Source organism: Micropterus dolomieu, linkage group LG14 (assembly GCF_021292245.1).
Source record: "Micropterus dolomieu isolate WLL.071019.BEF.003 ecotype Adirondacks linkage group LG14, ASM2129224v1, whole genome shotgun sequence".
Lineage (NCBI taxonomy): Eukaryota > Metazoa > Chordata > Actinopteri > Centrarchiformes > Centrarchidae > Micropterus > Micropterus dolomieu.
In genome coordinates, this window is record NC_060163.1 from 13,452,565 (window position 1) to 13,473,702 (window position 21,138).

At 40.3% G+C, this 21,138-nt stretch overlaps 1 protein-coding gene across 1 annotated transcript in view; it reads right to left on the reverse strand.

Annotated features, from left to right (window-relative positions):
• The window catches only part of ngfrb (nerve growth factor receptor b), a 31,528-nt gene extending 15,021 nt beyond the window's left edge, over positions 1 to 16,507 (reverse strand). The window contains exons 1-3 of the mRNA XM_046069322.1: positions 16,193 to 16,507; positions 12,416 to 12,557; positions 4,892 to 5,248 (exon numbers count right to left, since the gene is read on the reverse strand). Coding sequence (XP_045925278.1) covers positions 4,892 to 5,248; positions 12,416 to 12,557; positions 16,193 to 16,228 — 535 coding nt within the window. The 5' untranslated portion in view covers positions 16,229 to 16,507. The remainder of the gene's footprint in view (positions 1 to 4,891; positions 5,249 to 12,415; positions 12,558 to 16,192) is intronic.
• Between the last annotated feature and the right edge of the window lie 4,631 nt (positions 16,508 to 21,138).

The following is a 21,138-nucleotide window of genomic DNA, read 5'->3' on the forward strand; positions in this document are numbered from 1 at the left end:
ATGCCATGTTGAACAGTTCCCATCCTCAGGAGAAACTCATACTGCCTGGTCTTCCCACAGAGACCTATTCCACATACAAGCCTCCCATGACCTTCAACCTCATACCTTGCTCGGCGGCCTGCAGAAGAGTGGAAGTCATATCACACTTCTTTAGATAAGCATCTCGCCTTCAAAACCTCAACTCTGTGGGTCTACCATAACAGAGTCTGACCGGTATAAGCATGTTTTACCATCAGAGAGATGAAGAGAGTTTTTTTCCTCATAAGGCTCAAGACAAACCCCTAATCCCTTTGGAAGTGTGAAGAGGAAATTGGATTTTTAACCCACATATCTGTTGAGCTTGTATGCACATAAAGGAGGGCTAAACTCAAATAAAATCCTAGTAATGCCAGTAAATCCAGGTTTCTCTCTAAAGATAACCTACAGTACAGTAAAGGTGATGTTCTGGTCCCTCCAACTTCAGTTAAACTATGTCTCCAGTTTCTCAAGTTACGACTTGTCTTTTCAGGGGAAGTGGCCTTCTCTGTGTTTTGCTCTTTCCCTGCAACCTCCTCACTGTGTTTAGCCTTCAGGCCTATGTCGCCTGACTCCCCAACACTAATGGATATGGACGTCTGGCAGCACTACAGATTTGTAGATAACTCTTGTTCTTCGGTGAAAAAGATTACATTAGAAATAAAAAGCACATGATTGGGTTAGAGTGAGGAATAACATGATGATGAAGCCCATACACAGTGGGCTGTGAGCCGTCATGCCTGGAAACACACATATCATAGAGTATACTTGTTATCTAAAGGAGGTTTTAGTATTGAAGTTCTGGCTCCTTATATCTTGATCTTGGATGATTCATCTCTCCATCCACCACAGGTTACTTTCAGGCCACAAGTTGAATCAAGCAGCATTAAAGCGTCATCCTCAATGGAAGATGTTTTTTACAGCAGCGATTCACTAGAAAACCATTAATACATGACGTGTCCATTTCTGCTTATCAAATAACCCAGGTTCCCATAAAGCTGGGCAGACACTGTGAGTTTTATTAATCTTGTGAGTTGCATTAACTCACATTGTCTATGAAGATTGTCAGTCATCCTGGTCATAGTTATCCAACGGAGGTTAAAGTCAAGGGCAACTGGACTTGGTTGAAGATACTGGAAGACGTTTCGTCCCTCATCCAAGGGACTTCTTCTGTCCCTTGGATGAGGGACGAAACGTCTTCCAGTATCTTCAGCCAAGTCCAGTTGCCCTTGAATTTAACCTCCGTTGGATTAACTCACATTACATGTTCTAATGTGCACGGCCACCACCTTTATGGTCATGTTGTCCCGTGTGATTTACAGGTCACAATGTTGGGGGGATCACCAGTGTTGGGCAGTTCATTAGAAAACATTTAATCAATACCTCATTACATTTTTCATCATGGGAAAAGTAACTACTTTACTAATCACTCAACATCAAAAGTAATCACATTTGTCATTACATTTTGTTACTCAGCCCGCCTCCTAGCCTCACCACCCACATGTATTGAACATGTGTAGAAATATGAAAAAAGAAACTGTGGTTTAACATACAGCTGTTACTGTTTGGATGTACTTACTGACCATCAACAGCTAGCTTAGCTCAAGAGCATATCTATGTTCCCAGGGTTTATATTCCCCAGCTTAATATCCTCTTAACACCTTGGTTTAATGTTCTCGGCAATGATGTTCCCTAGGTCAGATGTTCAATCTATGTTTCCCTGGATCAATATGTTGAAATCACCCGCCTACAGCTATAGCCAACTGATTTTATACTCCTTGAAACCTACGCCCTCAAATTTGCAGGCAAGGCAGTTTACTTTAGACACTGATATCTCCACAGTGGCTGAACAGATTGTTACCATTCAAACTGCATTTGAAACGGCCATCTCCCTTTATTGCAATTTGAATTGCGAAGATAGTCCTGATCAGTCTCTTACCCTTGACAGCATAGGACCCTGGTAACATAGGGATGAGCCCGTTAATCCAGTGACTGCACACAGCAGAACTTCCGTAGTCCTAAACTCACAATAAAGCTGTTAGACTCTACTGATTTCTGGATTTAGTATTATCACTGGCTAACATTAGCACACCAGAAAAGACATAAACAAGTCAACTTAGGAGGGTTATTTTTAAACTTTCTTTTAAACTTCTTTAGCCTCTTCAATACAACAGACTCTCCATTGAACACACAGCCCAACCCTCCATCAAACTCCCTGCAAGACACTGAACATGGCAAACTCCAAACTGTTGGAGTAATGGACATTTACTGGGATTAGTAGCTAATTACACAATGTCAAGATCTAATCCCTTACAACACTAAGTAATGCCCAAGATGGTGCAACACCAAAAGTTTAACACAAACTCCCCAGTCAGTTTTGTTGTTATATTCAAACAAGATGGCTGCGTCCTCAAAAATGTTGACGAGTAAAACGAGTAAAGCGGCGTTACTTTATGCAATTCTACCTTGAACCGAAAGCCTGCAGATGGCTGTGAAGCGGACAATGATTCAATCTACTTCTCCAACACCCAAATCATTGATCATTCAATGCCAGTTAATTTAGCGTCACAACCCTCGTCGACGTGCCGACGTGGTGGATATTCAGCCTGATTCTGAAATCCAGTGGTGGGTGACTTATCTGTACAGTGTCTGCCCAGGTCAAGCAGCCCTCTTTCATTGATATGCACAAGATCATGAACTTTACGCATCTAAATAACACATCCACCGGTGTGGACAGGACAAAAACAGAACAAATAACTTCAAAAATATATGTAGGACAGGTCTACATTAGTTTCACTCTCTGTTTTACTCATTATTAGCTCTTTCAAGTAGCCTCATGGGTTACACAGCCCTCACAGGCCAAACGAAAGCACAAAAGACTCCCTTTAGCCTGGGACTCCACCACTGTGATAACAACATCCTTCATTCTGCTGTCCCAACAGACTGCATGGCTAATCAACAGACTCCTTTTATTGTCATTTCACAAAAGCGTTGATTTAATCTGTGAGGCATCAGGTCATTGGAATGACCACTGACTGCAGCCATAAGGAATTCATGATTTGGAGTGTGATACCCACAGGGTGCAATCATATAAAAGAAATTCAGAGCCCCGTTCAGAGATATGACCTCCTTCTAAACCCTCAAGACAGAAAGAGTGTGGTCTTTGTATCTGTGGATGGGATGAGTCCAAGAAGACAATGAGACAAGCTTCGGCGTGGCATTTAGGTCGATGGCCCAACAATGTCCATAATGTCGCACTGAGATGATCTGATTATGAGGATGTCCAGTGCATCATACTGTCCATACAGTGCTGGACAGTGACTATGTGCCCACATGGATTCTATTCAGGCCACTGTGACCCTGGACGATGCACCCCATCATTCAACTTCACTGGCTCTGCGCAGTTCATCATAAACTTGCCCAGTGTTTAGACAGGGTCATCCCACAGCCATTTGCTAAATGGCTGAAAAATAAATCTCTGACCAAGTGAATTACTTGTCTTATTAAAAGAAAAGATCAGTTTTTGAGGAGCTTTTTTGCTCCTGAGAGTCAAACAATCTCAAGCATATCTTACTTATCGCTCAGCATGAGGGTTAGTCTTTTTAGTCTTGACCATTTTGAACTTAAAAGCCTTTTACTTTAGGGCCAGTTTATCCAAATTGCAAAAAACATGATGACATTTTCATTTTTCTCCGCTGATAAAAGACAAATATCATTGATATCCATCCATTTCCTGTGTCACCCCAATACAGTGGAGGTGAATTAAATTACATTTAGCATTAAAACATGTAATTTGTAAAACTAAACAACAATGTAATTATTCAGATGGCAGATCTGAACTCTGTTTCGAGTCTTTGTGCTAAGCTAAGCATACCAGCTGCTGGCTATTACCTTGTATTTATCATAAAATGTCAAACTTCTCCTTTAAGTTTAACTTTACACATCCATGTAGATGTAAGGGTATGAATGACATGCATTCCGTCACCTGCTTGTGTCCATGCAAAGGTCGCCATATAGCCTAAAATTGGGGTGTACAATGTATGAACATGTCAGCAGAGCAGACACCAAGCGGGAAGCTTCCGGTCTGAGACGTGAATCCAATGCGGAAGTCCCTTAAGCCTGCATTCTACTGAACTGCCATCAGGTGGCAACTCTTCTGGTTGCAAAAAGAAGTCCGGTTCAATTAGAAATAATGGTAAAATGACCCTACTTCTCACCTGATTTATTACCTCAGTAAACACTTTCATAATGAGTTAATGCTCTCAGTCACTAGTTTCATTTCATTTAGTAAATTATGGTCCCATTTAGAGGAAAATAGACCATAAAGCAGAGAATGCTTCAGGGCGGGATTATCTGTGATTGACAAGTCGTTACCATCGCGACCTGTCAATCAGGCTAGAGTGACTCGTAGGCACTGTGTAAATTTAACCAGCGCCGTTGAAAAAACGTATTAGGAGTTGGCTGTTCACTTTCACTGGTGCGTACATTTAGTTTTAAGACTGTTGTTCGCTAGACAAAGTTGTCAGCCCTGTTTGACAGTTGACAGTTAACGTGAATTACAGATGCACCTAGCTAAGCAAGCTAGCTAGCTCCACACACGGCCGTTAGCTCCACCGTCTCGTCCAAACATGGTCACTTCTGGGCACTTCCTGGTTGCAAAAAATCAACATGGTGGCGCCCTAACGGCAGTCCACAAACCAACGGGTGACGTCACAATGACTACGTCCACTTCTTATACACAGTCTATGGCAGACACCCAATGTAGCATAAACACGGATGTCGGATGGAGTATATCAGGGCCCTAATCTGGCAACGTCATGTACACTGTGACATGATTTACACTTCACTTTGAGCCTCTGTGAGTTAATTATCTTACCTTGACAAACAGTATCAGTGACAGAGGTGCAGGGCTGTAATACTTCCGCCTCATCACAGGTGGCGCAGGGGATACAGGGCTCCCGTGAACTTTCCTGGTCTGAGTAGGTGTCCCCGTTGCACTGTTCACACACTGTGTCATGGTCAAAGTCACAGCTGTAAAGCATGCCCTGGCCTTCAGGACATTTGGTGCAAGGTTCACACTGCTGTGAGATTTTATTGAAATAGTAGCCATAGTTGCACACACAGGTGGCGTCGTTGGAGTCTGTGCAGGGCGACTTCATGCGGTATAGACCTGTGCATAATGTGCAGGGCTGACATCTCTCTGTGTGACTTAAGTTTTCGGAGAAGGTTTCACCTGCAAGGAGAAGGAAAAAAACACATTTAACTTGATCTGCCAAAAGCCTGAATTCTGTTTTTTCAGCCATCTCTTCACAAAGAACCCAGCATATTCACAATACATTGTTGGCTCCGCTCCAGTGTCTCTTTTGAAACAACCACATCAAGAAATGTTTCAGTCTTATCTTTAAATATGACAAAAAGACTCATTTTAGGTGTGCTACAAAATGTGACAGTAGCATCTTTGAAATTATTGTCATGGCAATTTTAAATAGACATTTTAATGCTAATTAAATTTTAATCATAAATCAAATATCTGAATTTTCAAAGTTTAGCTTTAAAGTTGTTTTCTCTCTTGTGGAGTAAATTTTTCATGCTTCCCTCTTATTTCTGTACATATTTTTCTCTCTCACCTAATTTCTTGTCTTGTGCCCTTTACATAGTCAATTTGAGATTGTGGAATACTGTAATTTACCTCCATCTATTAGGTTTTTGCTTTATTTTTACAGTTTAAAAGCATATGTCTTTAGTTTTAGAATCAATTTAAATGTCTAAACAACTGTATAAATTACGTCTTGGAGAATCATTTGTGTAGTATGCGTTTCATATATCATATTTGTTCTTATTTCTTTTTAAATGCATTTTTATTATGCCTCTAAGTCATCTTAACATTTCTTATTTAAATGTGTATCACAAAGTGGAAAGAGCTTTTTGCTGGGAACAAATGTGGATTCAGCTTTAGGGTAATTTCCCCTGTTGGATATATAACTACAGAGGTCACTTTTGACAAGAAAAGATTTTGAACATGTGTATGAGCAACATCTTTCCTAGATGTTTTTAGATGATGAACCTTCATTCATCACAAATTTCATAAATGTTTTGTACACCTGAAAGATTTCCTAGGACGGATATATTTGCAGAGGACGCAATCAATATTGCATGTTTTATGGAATTGTATTTCGGCTGGATAGAGGACTGGGAAACACACTAAATTATGCAACAGACCTATTTGTAAGAGCAGCTTGTGTGTGTGTGTGTGTGTGTGTGTGTGTGTGTGTGTGTGTGTGTGTGTGAGGGAGGTGGGGGGATTCACTGTGAAAGTATGACCTCAAAATCTCTATAATAAAGTATATCTAAACTGGTATTATTTATTTTGAGCTGAGACAATGTTAAGAAGAGCTGAAACAGTCCGAGAGAAAACACCGAGAGAAAAATCACCTTCAGCTATGTTGGTAATCCTTTTTTCTAGCAAAAATTCTCTAGTTTCAACTTCTCACTTGGGAGGATTTGTTGCTTTTCTTTGTCTTATGTGATACTGTTATTATTATTACTAAACATAATATGTTGAGTCACCAAGTATTGGCTGGAAAAACAAGCCATCAAATATCATGATCTTGGGGGTTAAGAAATTCTGATGGGAATTTAATGACTATTTTCTTAAATTTTATAGACCAGACAATACTCTGCAGATTAATCGACAATGAAAGTAAATTAAACTACTCTGTTAAAGACATGTTTTATGTCGACACATTAGTTGCTGCACCTTTAAACATTAAAAGCTCTTACTATAAATTTGTGCACCAGATCTCATCTTTCCATATCCTGCCTCAGTTGGCCTGTCTGAGATTACTTTACCTAAACTAAAGTAGTGCTGCAATTATTGATTAATGTGCAGATTTTCTCAAGTCGCTGTTTTGTCTAAAAAAAGTGATGTTTTTAAATTGCTTGTTTTGTTCAACCAACAGTCTAAATCTAAACACATTCAATATATTATCATTAAGAAAACCTGCAGATATTCGTCTTAAGCTGGTACCACAGAATGTTTAGGAATTTGGTTTTAAAATGGCTTAAACGATTAAAGCTAAATGAAACTAAACTGTGTGTGGTAGGAGACAGGGGCGGTGTAGACCCTTTGCAGCTCAGTGTTCCATAGCATATCAAGTTTTCGGTCTGCATCACTGGCCCACCAATCACGGCAGACGCCCTGATGATGCAGAGATTAAAACAGAGATGAGGGGAGATAGACACTGAGACAGAGAGACAAATAGACAGACGACGAGAAAGCAGAGACTGTTTTCTCGTCATTTGAGATGAGTCCGTGTGTGTGCAGTTCTCCTAAATTGGTGGTGTCAAATGAGGGTCCTTCACATTTTTGTTTAATTATCTCTTTAGGAAGTGGACAAACTATTGTTCCTCCCTAGCATGTGGGCCTAGTTGGTGTCCCCACCACCACCCGCATCCCATTATCACCCCCCTCTCCTCAAACAGACACACACTACCCCCCTCCCCACCCCACGAGTGCTCTCAGAGCCATTATCATAATGCCATGCATCAATAATGCAAGTCAATACATTAATAACGCTAGCCTGCAGCATGCATAAAGGGGGGTTAAAGGAGGGGGAGCCGATGGAGGCATGCGGGGTGGGTTACAGATGGTCTTTGCCTGGCTCAGCATATCATATCATAACAGTACTTTCACCTCTAGTCTAACATTCAGTCCTTTGTTTTCAACACCCATAAAAGGGATTCCTGACTTTATCTGGGTAGGATGAGGTGTGCGTGTGGGTGCATGTGTTGGAGTTTTTTGTGTCTGCTTCTGTGTGTGTGTGTGTGTGCGTGTGTGTGTGAAGCATTAACTGCTGGCTGAGAAGTTCGCCTTGTTTCCATTCCAGCTGCACAGCTGTACTTTCTCTGTTTCATCTACACTCATCTGTTCTTTCATCGAAACTCCCCCGTGTATTTCAGATGGCAGTCCTTTTTAGCACATCAGCCAGTTCCCTATTAACTATCTGTACTAAATGAAGCCTGAATACTTTTTGGAAACACACACAGTCTGTTTTATAAATGGATGCTTGTACTCATTGGATTACATCAACATGCCTGAAACAACACACCCAAAGACATATGGTGGGTGGGAGTTGATGGTGAAATAAAATTAGGAAGTAAGATTGTCAGAAATGAAAAATAGTTTCTGTTTTTGTTAACACCTTGAAAAACACATTACTTAGGCTTACGATTAATGGGGAAATGCCTGTTTATAGTTCATGAGATGATAAAACAACATTAGTTTTGTACTCCTAACCCTAACCATTCTGATTTAGCTTAATTGAACAGTCAGTAAGGTCTGGCCCTGTTCTGCTATGCCTGTCAAGCTTTCCATTCTCAAACGGATTCTTAAAAAAAAAGATAATTAGAAATGAGATAATTCGGATCAAACAATTGATCTTCGAGCTTTTCATTTTTAACTAATGACCATTGATTTTGACGGCTGAAATTACTTTAGCAGATTTTGTAGTTCTAGAGTTGGCTATTGCTAGTGCTAAAACTCGACTGGTATCCAATTAAAACTATCAAATTGACTTCATATTGTTTCCAGGTATTATGTATTAAAACTAGAACCCATAAAAACAGAGTAAATATGGACCTGATGGCTAAATACTTGATATTATGTTAAAAAGCATGTTAAATGTTAAATGCAAGTCCATGCCAAGTCTCAAGCCTTTTTGGAATAGTAAGCATTTGAGTCATTGTGCATGAGGTTAGACATAGCCACTGTGCAACATGGTTATTTCTAAGGAATTCACTTTGCTTTGCATATTTATTATTTCTTATTTAGCTATTTTTGTTAATATAATTATTTTACTTTGTTTAATCTACATGAAGGTATCAATAAGATCACTTTAAAATATCATACTTGCTAGCTGCCTAGCCTATCATTGCATGTATCTGTTGTTATCTTGAGATGGACATGTAGTCAAGTAAACCACTTGCTTTAGTATGTCCTGTTGTCCTATGTCCTGTTTTATAAGTATAAAACAGGACTGTTTTATCCACTCATATTTACTCTCCCCCTTCTTCTCAAAATGTATTGTTTCCTGAATAAATAACAGCTGGTAGCCTGCTGAGTGAAGGCCAAGATCAGTTTCACCAGAGGCATAATATTTAATGAATTCACCATTGGGCATTGCTATAAAACAAATGGTAACCCATGCAAATTAGAAAAAAGAAATACGCTAATTTTTATCAAAAGAAAGCTATGCTCTCTGCAGCGAGAGAATTCTGATAATATATCAGAATCAAACCAGTGATCATCTGATTTAGATGACAGTGTGTATAGCCTACATTTGTTCTGCACAGATTAAATACACTTTAAATATGACAGTTATGGAAAGTGAAAGTATTTGTGTTGGCTTGTGAAAGGACAATGCGAGCTGTTTTCTGACACAGCCACCAGTGACAAAGTGTGCAGTAACTGGATTTGAGTTACATTAGTAGAACAACCAAACCTTAAATTTAGAAGGTAGTTCGGTAGTAAGCTAGTTAGCCAAACAAGCTAACGTTTGCTTCTGTTACTAAAAAACATTAATTCCTTTGACTTTTGCTACTGACGTTTGGGTTTTGGAGAGGGTAAGAATATAAACCACTATCCAAACTCTTTACATATGGAGTATCACTCTTACTACAGACTCCTGCACACCACTTTAATGTGGAAAAATCCAAAGCTTGACAGACCAGCTACAGTTGAAGCTATGACTGGACAGTTTTTGGGCAGGGCTTGCTAAATGGTCAACAGGTAGGACACTAAATAACTCACTTATGGCTGAGACTTCAAAACAAGTTTTTGCTCGAATGCTTCTGCACACTCATACTCCAGCTCCATCAGCCTGCATTAGTGATCCAATCAATATGTTTGATGTGTTAAAATGTCTTTGTGATGTTATCTAAAATATCTTTGTGATGTTATCTGATGGAGATCTGCTTTGCATTGCTCTTTTTCCACGAGTCAGTGCAGAGCCTGTCTGGCCTCATCACAGTTTTGAGGGCCTGTCACTGCCTGTGTTTATTAATGTCTGAACTGAACAAGCACTGTGAGACTGAAAATTATCACACTGAAAATCTCCACATTGTGCAACAGAAAACACACAGCTGTCATTAATTAAATAGATTTTGAGTGTAAAATATGAAGGGTTTTATTTTTTTACAAATAGAACAGAAGATCATTTCTGAGTTTGTGGCTTAATGTTTTTATATAAGCTAACTATAAGCTAATTGGCCTACAAATACATGTTCTTCATGTCCACATTCTCCGTGACTTCTCTCATGACCTCAAGTCTGAATCATTTTCTGACTGTGGGGCTCCTTGGCTCATGCTTTACCATCCTTCACTGACACAGGGAGGATTAAAACAACTTCCTAGGCTGGACGCAGGATCGTCAGGGAATTCATATAAGTAAAACTCTGGGAACAGCGCAGGAACTGGCTGTGGACCAACCCTGGCCTCTGTAGTCTCAGGCTGACCTTTGACCTCACATGGCAGAGTTACAAAAAACCTTTAATGTGTTACATTTGATTTCCCAACACTCAAGCAGAAGTGTATACCTCCAAAAGACCTTAAATATCCTTTTGATCCCTTCAGTAACCAGTTTGCAAAATCTAAATTAATCAAACAATCTACCCTGATTACCATCTTAATCACTGTGACATAACTTGTCTGGTGTTCTAAATATCTTGCTTAAAAACTGCTGTTTTCTTTTCCCTGCAACAACATTTGGAACTGCTTCCACTCTTGTATCCTCTCAACATCGCTGTCCTCATAAAGTCTTACAGTCCAACAAAGCTCGTCTCCCTACATGGTAAGGGCCATGAGGAGGGCAGTAATGCTGGAACGCAGATAGATCTGGCATACCCTTCCTAACATGAATCTGAGCATGAATCTAAGAGATTTAGACTACATTGTGCATAATATTTGAGAAATGTATCAGTTACTGACACGTGTAACACAGCTGTTTGATAATGTTGAGCTTAAAATGCTTCAAATGTACTGCTGAGAACCCATCTTTTTTCTTCAAAAGTAACCTTTCCTCAGATCCAAACTGATGTTGAGGTCTATTATGTTGGGTAATCAAAGCCTGAAAACCTGTGATCTGTGTGAGTGAATCTTAGAGGGATTACTATGAAATTTGGTACTGATATTAACAGGGGATGAATCCTAAGTGCCATCCTCGGGTCAAAATTGAATGGACTTCCATGAAATTAGGCACACACATTCATGTCCCCATCACTTATGACTTACAGAGGAGCATCACCGGCCAAGATTTGAAAAGTCACACGTTTCGCTGCTCTTATTGGCTGTAGGTTTGGACCTGCGTCCAGTCTGCAGGTCCGTCCAGCACAATGCACCAAGCTCACGAAACTGAGATCAAACTGTCAAAACAGGCAGTGCTGATAAAATATGTTAATGCATTGTCTACTTCTTGCCTTAAATGTTTTCAGAAGCACATTTTAGTGTACTGTTTAGCTGTAATTTGAGAAAGTTTGTGACCAGGCTGCAATATTTTTCCTGCTAAAAACAGACCAAGCACCAACCCAACTTGCATGTGTCATTCAGTGCTATACCACATGTTTCGTCGCTCTGATTGGTTGTAGGTCTATCCAGTTGCCTCCAGAGCCAGAGGCTGGGTCTAAATACAGCATCACAGAATCACTAGCCTGGCTGTTTACTTTCCTCACTTTAAAAGTTGGAGTTAATATTCAATTCTGTAGAAGAGTTATGTTTTAAAAAATCCAAGAGTAAGATCAATAAAGTGTGAACTACAACCAATACAACTATTACTACTAAACAAAAGAATATGCTATAGCATCTTAACTATTAATGTCATACTAAAACAAGATTGTTTTGCCAGATGCTACAGAAACCATCATCCAGATTTATTTTATTGGCCAACAACACGATTTTGGATCCTAATTCAAACATTGCAGAAACATTGTTGTTATTTACGATCCTGCATACTTACTCATACTGACTCAAATCGTATAAATAAAACTGCTGTTTGAACCATGTGTCTTCTCCAGGGACAGAAAGTACAGTAGAGGATTTGTAGAAGGATGATTTAACTTACAGAGAGAATGCGACAGTGGCAGCAGTGTTTTTTGTGTCAGATGAAACATTAAATCACTGATCATTAAAGCAGAACTGAGTATGTTTGAGTGTGTGTGTGTGTGTGTGTGTGTGTCACTATCTCTTAATTAAGGTATGTGACCAATACAGCTCAAGCATCAATGCCCAAGAGCACACATGCTTTTGTGGACTTCTAAATGATTGTCTTTGCACTCATATGGCCATTATAAATTGTGAGTGTGTGTGCACATGCTATTTGCACAGATGTTTTTTTTGTGTGTTACTCACTGTCAAGGCAGGGGGCGCAAACAGTCTGTGTGACTTCACATGGTTTGACGACACCCTCGCCAGGCTGGCACTGCTCACAGCATTCTCCGCTTTTTGTGTACTGGCCCGAGATACAATCCTCCTTATTGGCCATAGCCCCAACCTGCCAATCACCATATAAGAGAGATAATTCAAAGAAACATTTACATTCAGCAGTGTAAAAAATTATTATTTGGTGTCTTAATTGAAGCCATGTCTAGCATGTGCAATGAGTGTTTTTAATTTATTTTTCATTTCCAGAGTTGCGAATGGCATTTCACAGGAAAAAGTAATAAAGAGAAAGACAAAACAAACAATGCTCTGTGAAGCAGAATTCTGTCTCTCATTCCTTTAATCATCTTGCGCCCCCTTACATTTATTTTGGAACCACTGAACCAGTGGTTTCCAGCCTTGGAGTCAGGACCTTGCAACTGGCTGCAAGATAAAAAAAATAAGGCTCTGTGAAATGATAAATGGGAAGGGAAAGAATAAAAGGCAGATTTCAGCTACACAGCATTCTCCATTGTTCCAGGTTCTTTCTCTATTTTCTGTGTTCTTGTGAAATACTAAATAGCTTCTTATCAGGCTTGTAAAAGTATTCAAATAGAACAATCTAAGGAGGAAAAATCACTCTTTGGTTGAACTGCTTTCAACCTCAGACACATGGGACTTGCAATGTAAGGTTGCACAGAAACATTGCTCAAAGCACAAAGTTTGGAAACCACATATCTCACCTAACCCTACACATATTATGTAAGACTCAATTTAGCCTTAAGTCTAACATTAACGCTAATCCTGCACCAAATATGTGGATTTTAAAAGTACCTGCCACATCTGAAGTGAAAGATGCAGTAATAATTGTCAACAAAATCAAACAGTTAGACACTCAGGTAAAGCTGCATTATGTCTTCTCTACATCCTTCAAACAGTAACCTGTTGAGTGTTTTGTGTTGAATGAACCTGGATGTTTCTCGGAGGCTGTGTTTATGTGAGACCTTTGAGTTTGTTTGGCCTTTTGCATTATATCATCACGGGGTCTTTTTTATCCTCCGCACACATTAATCCCCATAGCAAACCTTGATACAAGCAAAGATTGCCCTCTGACACCGAGCAACAAGAGAGTCTTTCCTTCTCTCCACATACATGAGAAGTGATTGTTTTTAGGCCGTTATTTATGACGTTTGGCATAAATGATGGCCTAAAAACAATCTTCTGTTGGCAGACAGGCCACAGGTCAGGGGACAAATGAACACCATAACTTATTTTGATCCGATATATCATAAAAAGTTGCTGAGGTGGGATTTTAAAGTGTAGGCCTATTGTAGTTTTGTAGTATTGTAGTATTGTAGTTTTCTCCGGCAAACACATGAACAACATGTTTAACTGTTTAAATGTTAACATTAACAAAGTGTTGCATGCATGTGCGTATACTTAGGGGTGCAATAGTGGGAAGGAAGTACACTCAACATAAATTGTCAGGTGTCAGCGTTCAGGTGTGTGTGGAATGTTGTTGATAAGAGAGAATAGTGCGAATGAACATCAAGTGTCCCCTCAGGTACCTCTGAGTCAGCTGACACATAATGTGTGTGTGTGTGTGTGTGTGTGTGTGTGTGTGTGTGTGTGTGTGTGTGTGTGTGTGTGTGTGTGTGTCTCCCTCTTGCCCTTGAAGGTGTCACAGCCCATTCACCTCCCAGTCTCTGGTATTCAGTTATCCATGTTGTCCATGTTCCAGCATGTACGTATATTTGGCTCTGACATTTAGGTTCATGATTTGTGTTCCTGTCATGTTAGTCACCTCAAAATGATCAGATGTTCAAAAGACACAGATACTCTAGTCTTGGTGCATTTTTATGTTTTCATTTCCATTAAATGAATGTATCCTCCTCTGCTGTTTTAGGATCATTGGTCTGACCAAAACTTGCAGAAACCCAAAGAATATGCACAAAAATGGTTTTCGTATCATTATTGTTTTCTAGAAAAATTTACATTTGAGATGTGAAATTCTCGCTGTGCACACTATTAAATGTTTCCACATACCAGCACATTCACGCACACCTGAATCACATAGATGAATCAAATCTGTCACCACATCTCTGTCCTGCTTTCCCCTGAGCTGCCCCCTTGCTCATCCATTGCACACACCCATTGGCACACATGCATTTGCACAGATGCATAAACAAACTCACAAGTGAACAAACCTGCTCCAAAATGACGCTTTTGAAATGACTCCAAGTTCCAGCATTTGGCTTCCACTTATTTTTACTCTGACTCTATTCTGGCTCCGGGTGTGGGTGCGACTGAGACTCATGTGCATCACTAATGATTGTCAAGTTGTGCATATGGCTAAATTAGGGGGTAATTTGATTTGAGAAAATAGCTTGTGGATTGAAAGAAAAGGATGCGCAGCACTTAGCAAGTTGTAGCTCGAGCTTGCACGTTTCCTGTAATTGGCTTTTAGATGAGTTTGAGGGTTGCACTCTTCAACTTTTGTCAGCCGATCTCCCTGCAGCTAAAGCGAGTTGATCACACACAGCAACAAACGCACACAAATGCATGCGCAGAAGCATCTGAACACATAACTTCAGAGCGCCAACCAATCTTACTAATGTTCAAGTCAATTTTCAGTTGGAGGCACTTAACCTCCAGACCTCAGATGTCAACGCTTGTTAAGCCATTATGAGTTCCACCATACCAGCCTTCCAATAAGCTGGGCCTAATTTCAAACCAGGCATGGATCCTGAACTGCCGTCGGAACACTGGGTGGCAAAGAAATTACAGCTAATGCTTTCCCAAACAACGCTGAATCATCATCTCCTTATGAGGTGAGAGTCAGAGACAGACTGACAGACAGACAAGGAAGCAGAGAGCATGTGGTGGAAGAAGGAAAGAAAGAGTGAGGGGGGATGGGTTCAGGCTGTATCAATATTGCATGTGCTGAACCAGCAGAGGATGCATACCCATCAGTGTGAGCAGCTGTCATGTATCAGTGATGCAGCCTGTTCCTAAACCAGGACCTTGACAAAGCCCTGTGCAGCCCCAACTGAACGCGTCCTGTCAGATAGAAAATAATTATTTTCTGTCCTTAGCCTGCAAGGCCTTGAGGGACTCAGAGATAAATGAAGGAGATTATGAGCTGTGGCTCCCCAGAGTTTTCTTGTATCCTCTCTGGTAATGGAGAAAAATCCGTAAATTCACCAAAGCCCTCATCAGTTAATGCAGAGACCAATGACATGTGTTATTGTCCCGCTGTCTGTAGGGCCACATGTAACTGAGAAGGGTGGAACTACACATCCAGCAACTGGAGCTCTTGAGTATCAACAATGAATGGCTGCTGCATAATCTGCTTTACACTGTTAGCCAGGGACTGAAGACAGGACAGGTGCAAGGATCCGGACTCTTACTTTGCAGACTTTAAATATCTATGAAAAACATCTTAACAAGTGACACATCAAAAAGAGATCAAACTTGTTAAAGTTAAAACTGTCATACAGTTAGTTATGGCATTAAATCTCACTTCGGTGCAGGGGAAAGCCTGTAACTTACACAGATTTTTCAGTACGTTTCCTGTCAAAACTTGTTGGCTGCTATATACTGGAAGGAGGAAAATCTGTGGGAAGTTTCTCACAAACTCCCACTACGTAAAAACTACCCCACCCTGCGCATTTGCGCAGGTGTTGGCGATAAACGAATGACTTACCCAAGTTACGTTTATGGCAAACATTTAAAACACACTTTGATTATGTAAGAGGCTATACTCACCACTCCAAGTAACACTGCTATGAAAGCGGAATTCATCCTGTATCTCCGTTGTATCTTCCCAGAAGGGTCAATCGGATCGGATGCAGCGCAGCAGGATGCGGGTCTCACTAACTTCGAATAGACATAAACTCTGCTGTCATCGCTGCGTCCGTGCGCTTCTTCTGAGTTTACTTTTTAAGGGGTGGGAAAAACTCTCCAAGTTCGCTACCAGGTGTGTATCTCAGCGGGGATTCGCTCAGTCCAGAAGCTCGGGCTGATGGCAGAATCCAGTCAGTGAGGAAACTCGCTGAGATCGGCCCATTGGATGTTCGGCTCTGTGCGCTTTTCTCATACTGGGCTCATGTGACAGACGCGCTCAGCTCAAGGCTTTAGGGAAAGAGCGGTCTCCCTCTCCACGCCCACACACACACACACACACACACACACACACACGAGCCTGCTCTCTCTCTTAACTGCTTCATACTCTACTTGCTGAGTCGGACAAACCAACCACCTTCAATTTCTATCCTCTGTTAAATTAAGTCTTGTGTAAATCGTCCGTTAAGGATGTGGTTTGCAGACTGTGCCAACTGAATTAAAGTGACTGACTAAATGAAATTTTTCTGCAGCTTTTGAGGGACCACCTTTGAGGGACTTCAAAAACTGAATTGCACCGGAATGCTGTCTATTTATGCCAGAAGCACTGAACTGACCTTGTTTTACTGCCTGTCAGTGCCTGAAGACAGCAGCCACAGCAACACACTTCCCTCTCATTACAGACTGTGACTGTGCCTTTAACCCAGAAACCTGACATCCACACAGGTATACATGCACTAATGTTTGCAGGAGTGTACATGCAACATTTAAAGTAAAAGCAAACTTTTATTGCCTCACCCCATCACTCCACAGTCTAATGCCTAAGTTAGATACATACAAATTGCTGTGTCATTATTAAAGGGCCCTCTTTTCCATTAAATAAAGAAATAGTATTTTTCTGTGGGAGTTAAGTGGAATCACAGGACGGCTCTCATCAGAAACACTGCTGCCTTTATGCATAAGAAGAGGCAATCTAGTGTTGGATTAGGCCAACACCTGGGGCCATATGATGGTCCGATATAAACTGGGGAGCATGTCCTGTTCTTCTTCAGATCATGACTATACATATCGCCCCGTTCAATGTGTTGAAGAACACCAGGTTGATTTATACGAATGTCAAAGTTGTTTGTGAGAGTCTGTCATGTTTGAGCACTCTTCACAAACTGAATTTCCCTGCAGCAAAACACAGGAACTTGTATCTGTCTCTGTATGTTTAATGGAGTTCACTGTGATACTCTGTAGAGCACTGAAGTGGTTGCTACAAAATTATTTCTGGCACGATAATAGAGTCCATCATGGACATTACAATGTTATTACTTTATTAAGTAGTCCTTGTGATCTTTCATTTTTTACCCCATTTAACATATATTCCACTTGTTATATTGGTAACTTTTCAGCAGGTGGAGCACAGTAGGCTGTGAGTATGATTTTTTTATTTTCAGTAGATGAGGATTCATATAGTAGTTGGAAAAAAATTTGTGAGCCACGCATGTGTTCCCAACCTCCTGCAGCTAAAGGTCTCATGTTTCTATATTGTGTTGTTATAAAAAAAAGTGTCTAGTGTAATGATTCTTGATGTCACTCAGGAGATTGTGTAAAACTGCTTTTAACATAGGTAAAAGTCCCAACATAATGCATGTTGCACCCAGGTCTGGCATTTAAGTCGAAGCCCCATTTCAAATTCCCTCAAAAAAAACTTCCAACATGTCTGCCATTTATGTGTATGTGCTTTTAAGTTTCAGAAATGGCTTTTCTCTCTGTATCATCTTGATGAGACAGTGATTTATAGAGACCATACAGGATTGAGGGAGCAGTGGGGGACATGGGGCAGCGGATGAGGAGAAAGAGGAAGCTGGGTTGCTATGGGTGGATAAATAATGCATGATTGCAAAGAGAGAGAGAGAAACAGGCAGACGGAATGAAAGAAAATCCATTTTCAGAGTCACTTATATGGGCCAAAATTGATTAATCTCATTTTCAGTGTGGCCACTGTAACTCATTAAAGTGAATCACTGCTTATTTCACCTGAAATCACTCTATACAAATGCTGTTTTTCGATGTCATGAAGGCTACAAAAAACAACCCACTCTGAACACGTTGGCTATGAAAGAAATGGTATAATCTTACATAACCCATTAAATAGGAGACTATAAACAGATCATAGTGACATAAATTATTAGATTTTAACACTTGTTTTTGTTGAATTACATAATTTCTTTGTATTTGAATCCAGTTAGTAAGTCACTTCAAACATCTTTCCGGGAATTTATAAAATCTGAGGAAGAACAAAGGTTAATTGTAAAAAGTTAAATGCTCCTTTCCCTTTAAATGTCCATAATATAACATTTTAGTTTACAGTTAGTTTAGTTAGTAAGATGTTATAGGGAACTGAAACAGCCAACCAAGCTAAGATCTGGATGTCCACTTTATTTTTGGAACAAAGATTTTGTATATTGCTAGTATCACTACTATAATCACTGCACAAGTGAAGAAAAAAGGCGAGATTATGCAGACAATTTTATGAAATGTGGATGTGAAAACAAAGCTGTATTTTGTCACATGCATACAGATGCAAGCACCTGGACACACACACACACAAACAGTGACAAACACACACACACACACACACACACACACACACACACACACACACACACACACACTGACCATCTGTCACCAGTAAGTTAACAGAGGATGGGTGGTCTAGGAGAAGTTCACTGTCCCATCTCAGGTTCTGAGAAAAGGATTCTGTTCCATGTGGCCGGTCCTGCGGAAAACAGTGTGTGTGTGTGTGTTTGTGTGTTTGTGTGCGTCTACATCTGTCTCAGTCTTGGTAAGCTTTCCATGCTTGTGAAAGTATCATGTTTTTAATTCATGAGTATATCTCCTGACACACAAGTGTATTCATCTTCAACATGTGAAATTTGTTTTTTGTTTTGTTTTTTACGAACACCAACCTGAAGAGGAAGAGGAGACCACCTGTCACTCATACAACAGCAGCAATAGAGGCGCACAAACAGCACTGGCAATGTGATCCATCGTCTCCATGCGAGCTTTTCTTCTAATGTGCTGTAATAGATGGAGGGGCATCATATGGCGAGCCTAGGAAGCCCTTAAATTACTCTGAGAGCACTCATACCAATAACTGGCATGGGAGTGATATCATGTTGTGTTTAGAAAGAACCTTTAGAGCACTGCAGTGCCAGCGGTGCATTCCTGTTATGTAGTGCATTTGGTAAACAACAAGTTGCATCATTATGTGCAATAAAGGATCGGGCTGGTGAGTTGGTGCAGATATCCTTTAGTTCCTTGTGTGTCTGCTGTGGGGATGAAACAACTGGTTCATTTTGCACAGAGCCAGAGTGAACCTCCGACGGGCCAGATGGCAACACACCCGGCCTCTTCCCGTGGGACTCCCTCATCTACGCTTTATTGATCTGATCTGTCTATCCCCTTTTCTCTCTCTTTACTGTACACCCTCCCCTCCACCCATTCTTCACTAGCTGCCACAGCTCACAAAGGCTGTGGAGGGAGCTGCCTGAGGCTCAGGAGGTAGAGCAGGTTGCCTGTTAATCAGGAGGTCAGTGGTTCAATCCCGGTCTCTTCCAGGCTGCATGTCAAAGTGTCCTTGGGCAAGATACTGAACCCCGAATTGCCTCTGTGTGTGAATGGTAATTTCTGTTTAAGCACTTAGGCTCAGTGAAGAAGAAATGATGGTGAATACAGATGTATTGTAAAAGTGCTTTGAGTGGTTGAAAAGACTAGAAAGGCGCTATACAAATACAGAGCATTTAAAAATAATATTAAAAAAATATTTTGCCACTAAGGATTCTAAGTCATTTGATTTAACATTAGAATATAGAGCGGTGTGTTTTCCTGTTGATCATTTTCAGGGTTGCTTCTTTACTGTTTTTTCTAAGCTGTTTGTTTGAGCTGTTTCGTTCTTATCAACCCTGCCAGTCTTCTTACAGGTAAAGATACATGAGTGAATAAATTAATAAATGTGTCTCCCCTGTTGAAGAACTTGTGAAGTGACCTTTCCACGGAGACCTGACCTGAAACCAGAGTCCCGCAATGTTGATGGTAATGGCGTGTGTGCCTATGTTGATATTCTCTGTGTGTATACAGTCATGTCTGTTCTTCCGTTTAGCATGATGTCCGTGTGACTGTGTAAAACATGTTTGCTAGATCAATAATAAAAAGCATTAATTTCAAAGTGTTTTTGTTGCTCTATTGGTGTATTAGAGCAGACATTCAAGGGACTTTTGGGGGCGGCTGTGTGAACAGGCCTTTGTATTGATCAGATTTGAGCAGACACAGTTGGGTTTAACACACTGGGGTAAAAAATGAGCTTCAGGCTGCTGACTGTCAATGCAGCCCATTATGCGTCCAGAGACACACAGATTCGGCTGATATAAGTACATGCGCTCACAGGGACAATAGTAACCTGCTGAATTGAGCCCATCATCTCGACTTTGTTTTCAAAGTTATAGTTTTACAGCCAGAATTTTAGATATACTCACTTTGTATCGTATTTATTATTATTTTTTTTAAATAAAAGTGGTTCTTTTCCTTAGGTAATCTAGTTGATGTTGTTTGGTGTTTTTTGCTCTCCCAAATGTGTTTCTCTTTTTTGAGTAAATTGTATGTTGCAGTAAATACACTGTGTATTCTGACTTCAAATGCAGGTGTAGTTCACTTTTGTTTCTAGGATATACTCTCTTCCAATATGTGGCTTTTCCATGTTGTGTCCAGGTGACCAAAGTGTCTTCAGTCTGGGCAGCAAAAGGGTTCAAAGGCTTTCAAGTGGATGTTGGTTGAATTGGAAAGTTGATGTAGGCATAAATCAATAAAACCCCCTTTTAGTTGTC